Source organism: Plasmodium coatneyi, chromosome 1, assembly GCF_001680005.1.
Source record: "Plasmodium coatneyi strain Hackeri chromosome 1, complete sequence".
Lineage (NCBI taxonomy): Eukaryota > Apicomplexa > Aconoidasida > Haemosporida > Plasmodiidae > Plasmodium > Plasmodium coatneyi.
In genome coordinates this window covers 143,890-155,524 of record NC_033556.1, presented here as the reverse complement: position 1 = coordinate 155,524, position 11,635 = coordinate 143,890, and the positions used below count along the sequence as shown (strand labels likewise).

The 11,635-nt window shown below is 40.2% G+C and overlaps 1 protein-coding gene across 1 annotated transcript; it reads left to right on the top strand.

The window, feature by feature from the left end:
- Positions 1-1,927: 1,927 nt before the first annotated feature.
- Positions 1,928-10,699, top strand: PCOAH_00000300 (Uncharacterized protein; the record flags this gene model as incomplete). The annotated part of the gene is made up of 1 exon (XM_020056851.1): positions 1,928-10,699. One exon carries the CDS (start codon positions 1,928-1,930, stop codon positions 10,697-10,699), a length of 8,772 nt encoding a protein of 2,923 aa, XP_019912544.1.
- Between the last annotated feature and the right edge of the window lie 936 nt (positions 10,700-11,635).

Genomic DNA, 11,635 nt, shown 5'->3' with positions numbered 1-11,635 from the left:
TGTTCTACCTTTTTTTGTTTTCGCGGCCAAACGAAGCATTGCCCGGTTTAGGAAACACCCCAGAAATGAGAACGCTTCGCCATTTCTGTAAGAATAAATCTTTTATTTTTTAAAAAGTCAATGCGGGAGGAGGCGTAAGCATTTGTACACATGTGTAACTGCACATACGCCAAACTTACGCTGAATTTTTTCCTTTTTTTTTAATGCTATTCAATGAGAGAATACAAATGAGGGTAAGTTTAAGTGCCTTCCGAGGTCGTAATTTATCTTCCCCCGAAGCATACAACCACTTTCTATGCCCCCTCAAATGTTGCACTTTGGTACATGTGCCATTAAAATTTTTATTTACAAAAATTTCTTAACCTTCTTTTTTTTTTTCTGGGGAAATTGTCAAATTCTATGGCATAGTTGTACCGCGCCTTTTATGTGTAGCACTTATGAGGTATACACAAATAGGAGCCTTCACTGGTGCATGCGCGCATTCACACATGTCAGCAAAAATAGACCTGCACAACAGATACATACTATATGGGCTCCTTGACATTTAAAAACGGGTAAATAGCGCTAAATTAGGGATTTCCCATACAAAACCTTCTGTACCGCGTGAAAGGAGTTCCCTTCTACAACACCTTTGTTCACTGCGCTGGTTGGAGAAAATGAGATGGACTGCAGTTCTATATTTGCCGCACTTCCCACATAACGCACACACCTTTGATTTGGAACTGCTGTGTTCATGAAGGAGATTCTAACCTTCCCACCATCGGAAATGTACATAACTGTGTACATACACAAATATGCAATAGTAGCTTCGCAGAAAGTTATGGAGAAATTGTCAAATGAGCTGGAAGGTGACCTCTCCAGTGAGTAAAAACTGTTCTAGATGTAAAAAGGAGGTAATATTAACTTTGATCGAGGCCATTTGGCACCTGATGGGGTAAATGAACTTTACGTACCCATTTGGCCAAAATGTATAAAGAATCCTTTATACGCAAATAAGTGTGAACATAAAGGACAAAATGGGACCAAAAGTGCGGCCAAACATTCGTATCCTTTTACTGGCCTTTTTAACAACTGCAAGAAATGGCAGCCTCTTGTGGGGGGTTAACAGGTCCTCTGTAGTAAGCGGTACGAACAGGCACTTTCACAACTTTGAACAATTTGCACTTACATAAATTTGCAAGATAGAATGGAATGATTTGTTCTTTTCTTTTTTTTGTTGTTGTACATTTAGGTAATCATACAACGGTGTTATGTTGCTACATTATGCACAGCCATATATGTGCCTCTCTCCCACGTGAGTTGCGCCCCAAAGAGTGCAAAAGTAAAGGCGGAAAAATTAAAGGTTCACTGAAAATGCCCTTAAGTGGGAGCACCGTGCCATGTGGTAGGCATCTTTCCATCGGTTAAGTAAGCGCAGAATTTTCAGCATATAAATGAGAGAAAAAAAATTCCAATAAGGTACTCTCCATTTGGCGCAATACGCACGACGGGATGAATAAATGGCAAAAGTAAAAAAAAAATAATAAATGCAGCGAATATATATACCGCCGCAAGAACAACCCACCACATGCATATATAGGAAATGCCTCTTTTTTTTTTATTTTTCCTTTTTTTTAGTTACTAAAATGTGCATTTTAAGATAGCAAAATTGAAGAGCTATCCTGCGCAGGGGGCATATGCTAAACGCGTATACACGAATAAGCCTACATGCACCTATGCGCTGTAAGCATACGTGTAGTATAGCAGAGTGGATATTCCTGTTCCCCCCCTGCTGCGACGTTGAAACGGTCCAGGGGAACGGAAAGAAGAGGCACTGCCAAGAAAAGGGCATCTCTTCACCTGTAACGCATTTCAGCTAAAGTAAGAATAGTCGTCTCGTGAACAGCGCAAAACCCATTTCGCTGCAACGAGAAGACCACCTGCAAATATGAACGAAAAGGAGCAAAAGAGACAAGCCAAAATTGTAGAAAGCGTAAAGTACACGCAAAATGAAAATATCCTTCTGGAAAATTTAAATGCAATTTATCAGAATGAAGGAAAAAGACAAGACAGTCACGTAGTGATACAACTTATTGACATATTTTTAGAGGAAAATAATTACACCTACAATGAGAATTTTTTGTTTAATTATAACCTTTTGAAAAGGAGCAAGGAGTTACATTTAAATGCTGGGAGGAAAAATAAATCGGAATTTAGCAAACAGTATAAAATATGCGTGAAGAATAAAAACATCGAAAAGGTGAATGAAGAAGATGCTTACTATTTTGCCTTGAGAAGGAAAAACCTGTGTACCTTTAGTCGTGAATTTGTAAATGCCAAAAAAATTATTTTTCAGTTCATTTGCAACAGTGTTCTCAATGGATGTGTGCATATAAATTATTTAGTTGATAAAATTTATGTAGATTTTCAAATTAAGAGCAGCAAAAATGGGTTTCCTCCACAGAGCGGGAATTATTCCAAACACCTAATTTGCAATGACGATTTGGTGAACATCCTGATCGAAACGATCTTCACCCTGTTTGTGAGAGGTCTACATGAGGAGCATGGCGAGTCTGATATGGAAGGAGAAAAAAAAAAAAAAAAAAAAAGTTTTTTCCATAGTTATGGTGATATTCAAAAAAGCTACCTGATGCATTCTAAGGAGCAGAATGTCAAGGATGAAACCAACCACGTGGACGATAAGAACATCAACTTGGTGAACATTTTAAAAAAACTAATCACCATTGATAAAAGTTTTGTCAAAAATGTGTTTTATATTTTTTTGAAGAATGTAGAAAAGGTCATCTTAATGAATGCGCACAGAAATGAAGACGAACTGTGTGCACGCGTTGTGAATGTGTTTAAAGAAATTATTGCCTACTGTGATGAATTTGAAATAGGCACTGTGTATCACATACTGCTGAATAATGAAATGGTGAGGAGAAACCGGGTCCTGCATACGTACGTCGTGGCGCTGTGCATACTGAACCTGCGCAATGTGTATAACGCGTACAACCTGGAGCTTTGCATGGGCATCGTTTGTGGGGAGCTGGGCTTGGAGGGGGAGGACGATGAAGAAACGGACGACGAAGAAACAGACAGTGATGAAGAGGATGGTGCGGTAATGAACGATGAAACGTCCAATGATGAACTATCTGACGAAGCCCAGACGAACACCCACCAACTGACCGAAACTGCCGCCGAAGAAAGGACAAAACACCTGGTCCTATTTCTCCTCATATTTGCCCTCAAAATATACGACATAAGTTACCTTAACGGGTGTGTGCAGGAGCCGTTGCAGAGGTTTCTGCGATTGCTAAGACGGAATGTGCATTCCTTGAAGGACAGATTTTACCACGTGTTAAAAACGATCCTATTTTTTCTCATTCTGGTGTTTCACAATTTAAATATTGACAAGAATGAAGCGGTGATTTACATTCTGGAATGTTTAGATATGCTGCTTGAGGTTTATTACCCAAATGGGGTGTTCCTCAGGGGGAGCAATACGCCTGCCAATATACTAGATGAAGGCACTAAAAAGGAGGGGGATAGTGAGGACGCCCATGTGGCATGTGAAGAACGCAACTTGGTTGGTGATGCAGATGATGGGGATCCATTCTGCTGTGAAAGGGGGAGGGTAACAAAATCAAGGCGAGGTGAAAAAGAAGCCTATACTAATATGAGCGAAATGGAGGGAAGTGTCCTGGGGGATAATAATTCAATCCGCTCCAAGTGGAATCCCCACCAGATGAACTTATTCCAATTTAACGTCTCACCGTTGCTTCTATGTTTAACAATTCCTATTCATCTGGAGTACAACCTTAACCAGAAGAAGGAAGAAAATTCGAACGGGATCAATCGAAGAATTATGGACACCTCGAAAAGGCTGAAAAGTAAGTGGGTTACGTTCTTCACAAATTATAATAGCTCTTTTTTGGGCTACTTAAGGGGGAAAGATATGAGCATGGGCCACGCTTTGGATGATGGTATTCACGGAGGAAAGTCCTCAACACAGTTCCACAGAAGGATGTGGAGTGGGGGAAACCACCTCAGCATAATGGAAAACATAATGGAGGAGGTGAACTACCTAACGAGTGAAGCAAATAATTTAACAAAAGAAGACGTTTTGGAAGTCCTCTGTGTAAATAATATTTTATTTTATCTGCACGAAATATTTGTCCACATAGATCTGATTTATCTGATGCGCTTCTTCCAAATGTGCGAAAGTGATCAGCTCAAATTTCGATGCATTGACGTGGTACACAAAAACAGAGAATTGCTTGTGCTCTCCAAAATGAACACAAAATTATGTATTAACACATTTGAGAATTTGAAAAATGAAAATATATCTAAAGTGAATTTTGTTTACATCAATTTGTTGATATTGTCTCTATTTGAGTGCAATTTATTTTACGTTTTTAAATTTATGTCATATTATTGTTTAATAAATTCGTTTGATTTGTTGAGGTTTATTCCTTCTTTGCTTTTTGTATATAAGATGTCTTTCTCGAGTTGCGTACTACAGGGGGGGAGCTTCAAAATGGGGGGGTTTTCTCCCTCTGATGAATCTACCCCCCAGGGAGATGCGCACCGGCATGCGTTTGTGTTGAGGAGCCTAATCCTGCACATGCTGACCAAAATCGGATGCAGCGATAGGAATATTCCTGTTGTCTATAACTGCATTTGTATTTTGCTGAACAGTGGAAATGGCCAAGCGGGGGGGAATGAAGATTTGTCAGTGTGCCCCACTGAAGATGGGATAGAATCGGATGCATGTGAGGGAGGGAAAAGGGGAGGATACTACTACCATAAAACGGAGGGGAACCTTTTCGACCAGATTCTGTTCAACAAGTTGTACCTCTTACACTGCTACGATAAATTAGTGGACGTGAACGAAAATATAATCAGCAAATATTTCAAGTATGTGGAGGGTACCTTCGAGGTGGCAAGCCACAGTGGGAAGGACAACATGGGTGTAGAGAAGAAACACATCATCCGGAAGAGCAGCAAAGAGGGGAATCCCCCCCTAAGTGAACAAAATCACAACGATAGTACTGAAAACGGGAACACAATCGACTACATGACGGAGGAAAATGTGGGCATACTTTTTGACTTAAAAAATGTGCTCATCCTGTTGAAGCTATGCAGATTTTACAACGTCAGCTATTATATAAACAGCATAATAAAGCTGATAAATTCCTTTTTTAAAAAATACAAAAGTTGGACTTCGCACGAGGGTTATATTGGGAAGGTCCAAAATGGCATCATCAAAATGAGCATACTAATTTTGGTGATCCTCTCGATGAAGAAGTACATAGAATTTGAAATTATTTATAATTTGCTGAAGAAGAATTTTTTAAAGAATGCGGTGTGTAGTGGAGGTAACAGCGGGGAAGACATCATCTGTTCCGTCATTTGCTTCACAAGGCACTACATCAAGCACATGATTTATGAGAAGGAAAAGCTGTGCGCTGAGCAGTATGATATTCTATACCATACAAAGCTGAAATATATTTTTAAAGACTTGTACAAATTGCTGAGCGGGAAGAACGATGAGAGCATCCTGGGTGAAATTGTTGACGTCATGTCGGTGGTTTACCCAGTGTATTACCAATATTTTGATGTAAACGCACAGGGGGGTAGCATTAGTAACAGTGGGGGTTTCTTCGAACCAGGGGAAGGCGGACCAGATGATGATCCTCACTATATAAACCATCCAATTGGAAACAGTAGCAACGCAATGTATAGAGGCAACCCTGGGATGTGCGAACTAAATGTGCAAGAGAAAAAGAATCTGCTGAGTCTCTTCTTCGACAAGAATTTCATACATGAATCATTTATGAAAAGCGGGTTGAAAGAAAACATTTATGAGAACATACAAAAGGCTATTTTGAAGGACGAAATGAACAACATGTCCTTGTACAACCTGAGGAATGAGAATAACAGCAACAGCAACCACCTGGTGAGGGTCCTCTACAAACTTTTCTACTCAAACATTAAGAATGATAAAATTTCTAATTTTAATTATTATGTGAAGTTACTTCTTACCGATAAGTTCCAGCACCTTGAGGAGGTCATTTCCATTTTGAAGAACTTGCCCTTTTTTCACGTCCACTATGTTTCTTTCTTTTTTTACGTGGTGAATTGCTTCTTCGAGAAGATGCAAAGGAAGTTTGACGCTGGGGAGGAGTTCATTCTGAACGTACAGGGGAAGGCAGCTGAGGGGGAAGTGCCAAAACAGGACAAGTCTGTTGATAAATCGAAGGGGAGTGCACCCCCTCCGGGAGCAGCGAAGAAAGGAGTCACATATGAACTTATCTGCAACAGGATGTACGAAGAAATAAAGCGAATCATAGGGGAGGACAACCTGAACGTGTATGTGTTTTACCCCGTATTGAGTGTCCTATGCAAGCACAACAACGACATTAACGAGATTTTAAATTTCTTTTATGAGCGAATTGACTCGTATATTAAGGAGGAAGATAGCAAATTGCAGGGAAACAAGAACGAAGTTGTTTTGATTTTTCTTTGCTTAAATTATATTCACACGAACGTTTCTCAGATTCCAAACTTTTATGTGTTTCTTACGAACATGCTGCATGAAGTGGCTATCCGCAAAGTGAGGAATATTCTCCTGTTGTGCCTGAGTTCGTGCTGCTACTACACCAATTTGAGCGGCGCAGAAATCTCGACGATTTTGGCTCTACATAGGAGTGAACTGTGTGCTGGGGACGGGATCAACTTGGCATACGACGCTGGGGGAGACAAAAATAGTGACATTGTAAAGGAGAATGAGAAACCGGACGATGGTGAGAACCTGCACTTTTTCCTCTCTCTCGGGAACCTCTGCTTCTACCTATACAAGCACTACAACAGCCACACGTTCGATGAGACGATCAAACAATTTTACGACGCCCTGGTGAAGTCGTTACGGAGAAAAGTCGACAACGCGATTGTCCCGCTGGCGAACGTTATGATGTACCTTTACATAAAAAAAGTGATAGATGTGCACGAAATGGTTAACACCTTCAAGGTGGTTGTGGCCAATCTGGGCAGCGGCCTGGTGTACGATTCGAAGTACGTCATCTATGGTCTCTGTTCCCTCTACCACGTCTTAACATTTTATTACAAGAAGAATTTTGACTGCTTTGTGTGTGAGGAGAGCTCCTTAAGGGGGGGCACAAGTAACTATTTACACGTCAAGGGAGGTGGAGATCAGACAAACCAAAGTGAGAACCTCAAAGAAACGATGCAATTCCTATCTCATAGGATGCACGAAATTATTGTACAGTATTTTGAAGAACAGGATGATAAAAATGTGAGTCTCATTTCATATTGCAATTTGATTGGGTTAAGAAGCCTCGGTGTGGAGTCCATTTCGGCTGACTACTTCGATTCGAACGAATATTCCAATATGACCATTTTATTTATGAACAGGTTTATAAAAAAAGATTTCGAAATTAAAAAATGCGTAAGTGCAACGAATAACATTTTGGCGTGCTCGGAATCGGAGGACGAGGGTGAGACTTTGCATGGGGGGAGTAGTTCCATGGGGAGGAAGAAATTTGTGAGAACTGATCATTTGGGACAAGAAACCAGCACTTTTACCAAACAGGATGCTAGCTTGTTCCTTTATCAGAATGATAATTACAAACTGAATAGTGACATTATAGTGAATGACCACGGTACCATTTTGACGCTGATTTATTTGTTCTGCTATAAGTATTATGAAGAGGTAAGTAAATCCCTCATTAGGGTAGAAAATATAGAGAAGAAAAATATGCTCTACCACGTTTATTCGAATTTGTTGAGGATTGAAAATTACATAAAGGGGTTTTTAAGAGTGGGGAACCTCCTCGACATTGACGGAAACTCTTTTAAGAAGGATAAGGAATATGAACAGGTTAAGTTGAATATTCTGTCCCATGTAGAGGGGGAGGATGTGAAGTCCCTACTGCTCTTCAGAAGGGAACTGTTTGACCATTTGGGGAGCTTCCTAAAAACTATGAAGCTGATAAATTATGTAAAGTTGGATGTGCAGATAAAGGACGCCGTGTTGAACATATACTCCTATGTAACCAAACTGATAAAAATATTTTACATCCTCCTCCAAGTGATAATTGAAAAGATCACGCAAAATATAAGTCAGAACATGAAAAGGTATTACCAATTTTATGAGGAGTTTATAAGAAGGGTGCACATTTTGTACGAATGTCGAATCAGCGTATTTGAATACTTCTCCCTTTTTAGCTGCTTCAACAATTCATATGGTCACATCTTTTGCAACTTCAGCAACTACTTCGACTGGTTTAGTACTTATGAAAAGTACATGTATGTTAAGTGTATTACCAATTTTCAGCGAATCAAAAAGGAAGAAATTAAGTTTGTCTATTTGAATGTTCTGAAAGGTGCCAAGTTGTTTCATGAGGACACGTCTTTATGGATTTACGCCATTTCGATACTTAAAGTTTTGCTGAAAAGGATATACAAAAGTGCGAAGACAAGTGGAAAAGTCGAAATGGATTCGGCGAAGAGTTACTATGACTTGGGCTCCTACATCAAATTCGCATTCGTCACTGTTTTTAACGAGACGGTGCTGGCTCGCTTCAGGGATAACTACTACAATCACTACTCTGTATATCTGCGTGCGGGTGGAATTACCAAAGGGGGGAGTGCAGAAAATGTCAACAATTCGCCAAATGGTGAGAAATGGAAGGACCGACTTCGTTGCGAAGAACCAATGGTGAAAAGCACACGGGGGGAAAGACAAACCAGTGCAAACTGTCCCAAGAACGTCCCTCACGTGGACGTCCCCTTCAACGTCATGCTATGCATAGCCGACTTCCTTGCCCACCTGTGCAAAATAATTATTAAAGAAAAGCTAGATGACGAAATAAACGTGGACGAACTTTTGAAAAATTTCCCCGTCCTCATTCAAGGGTACGTCATGCTAAAATTGAGGGCATCCTTTAAAAGGTTAAATTTGATAAAAAATAAAATCCTGTTTTATGAGCCGAAGGGTCACTTTACATTTAGGGAGAGGTTACAGGACTTCTACTGTGCCCAGGAGAAACTCCGAAATGGGGAAAGAACGATCTCATTAACATTAGATGACGAGAAACTCTTCCACTTTTTTCACCACCTTTTTTGGGTAAAAGAGTGCATCTCTTTAGCGTATATATATAGTCACTTTGGAGAGAAGCAGAAGATCCTAGACGGTTTGCTGCAAATGTGCAGTGTATCTCAGGTTAACAAGGACTACCTCTACATTGTGGTCACTTCCTTTGTTCTGTTTTGCATGAAGTGCAAGAACAGTTCCTTCCTTTTGAATAATTTTATGTACAATTTTGGCCCGTTCACCGAGTTGAGCGGCTTATTGGGGGAGTTTTTTGCTGAGGGGGAGGGTGTGCCATTTCCGTTTTTCGGCGGTGATGGGAAGAGGGAAGAATTACCCAGTGAGCAGAGCGGGTTGGATTCTAGCAAGTTGTATTCATATGGTGACCTCTCTGTGAATACTCATAACGGAAACCACATCCCTGGTAGTAGCAGCATCAACGGGGAAAGCAACCCCCCGAAGGATGTCGAACTTGCAAAAATCCTTCTCATCATCGAGGAAGAATTCGTAAGGACGAAAATGAGAAATTCGTTTCGAAGGAAAACACACACACAGCGGACGGAAGACAACAACCTGCTAAATGAATTATTTTTACAAAAAGATATGTTCTTTTTAAAAAAATTGGGAATATTTTACATGATGAAAAATAATGATCAAAGAACCAAGTTGCGGCAAAGCTACAACAAATTGATTTCCCTTTTTTGCAAAAAAGAAAAACAAAATTTGTTCATTAAGCCGGGAAATATACGCAGGGGTGTAAATGACACAGACGACATTGCTACGGCGGGATATACCCAAGACTTTGTCGATAACTCCTATATGAACGTGACCTTTTTTAACTCCAATGCGGAAGACAATGCCTTCATTTCGGGAGAACGTGAAATTTTCACCAAATATTTGACCGTCCCTCTATGTATGAAAGATGTTTTTACCTTTTTCGAATTGAACTTGAATAAAAACATCTTGACAAGTAGTTATAAGGAGCTGTTTCGTGAAAGGGCTACCCGGGATGGGAAGAAGAGGGACGATGCGAAGGAATCGGAGAGTGATGAAGCTAACGTGGATGACTTCAGGGGTGGCAAAAATTGGCACACTGATGATACACCCCCATTTTCAGACTTATCAGATGATGACGAAAACGATAGCCATGAGAATAACCCTAACCAAAACAATGGTGGGAAGAGCGACGATATGGAAAAAACTTCATTCATGGAAAAGCAACGGAAGAAGAAAAAAATTTTACTTTACGATAGCACGTTGCTGAACTATTTGAATAGCAAATATTATTCCGTTAATAATTACGAACTGTACCTAGTCCATATGGGGTTTATCAGCGAACACATTCGGGAGGCGTTCTTTGAGGGAACCATTCCCACCTCCAGTGGATATAACGATCACATTAGTAGGAAGAAACTGACAGATAAACTGGCCAGGCAGTTCGCCCTCCTGCAGACCTTTTTTAAAAATTTAAGTTTCTTTTTCATCACCTTCCCGAAGGGCATCGTTTTAAACAGTTCCGAGTACTTCTTCCCCGACAACAAAAACCATTTCGTACAGAAGGTGATAAATTTCTTGTGGCAGGAGTACGTCAGCAAGTACGGGTGACGGGCGGGGGAGTTTTCTCCTGGTTGAGCACACAGGAGGGGGCCACCACATACATGCATCTATAAATATTACATATGTGAATATGTGGGCTTCGCTCTTTTGTGGAGTACCACCCCATGGGCATAACTCTTCCCACCGAAGCGGAAAATACCACCTTCCGCAAAAGTGTGAGAAAAAAATTAGTGTTATGGGGTGAGATCCTTTTTTCACGGTTACGTATGTGCATGCGTCGATCGACTTGGAAGGGGTGCACAAGGGGGACCTCCTCATGCCTACATGTTTGCGCTAGCAGTATTCTTCGAGAAGAGCCCCTTTATTGCAAATTCGCTGTGCATGTTTTTGCGCTCAATTGTGGTTGATTACATGCCTAGTTGGATACCCACGATTCCCCTTTTTTGCACGCACTCCACTCCTACTTGATGAAACGCTTTACAAAAATGTAGAAAACACGTAAAAAGGTTTTTTTTTTTTTTTTATATAATTTTAAATAAGTGTTTTGTTTGGAAAACTTATTCATCGGAGCATACGCAAACGCAGGTGTATTCCTTTTTTTTTTTTTTTTTTCGCATATGCACGTATGCACTTTTTTTTTTTTTTCAAATGGCGCCAAGCCAGCTAGTACCGGCAATTTGGTAGATCGATCTGTTCTTGCGCCGATCGGAACGACGCTACGATATAGGGCACGAGCCGTCACAAATCATGGCTAACATGTTTTCCCTCCTACGACGCTGGAAAAAACAGGTATACTCTGCCCATTCGGCAACTCCGCGTAACCAACTAATCAAAGCATACAAAACAAAGTGAATACTTTTTTGCAATCATGTTTGAAGCCATTTGAATGTTCGCGCATCGAAGTAATATATATACATAAATGTACGTATAATTTTTTTTTTTTTTGTGGTGTTTTTTTTTAATGTTTACCGTTTTCTGTTTATG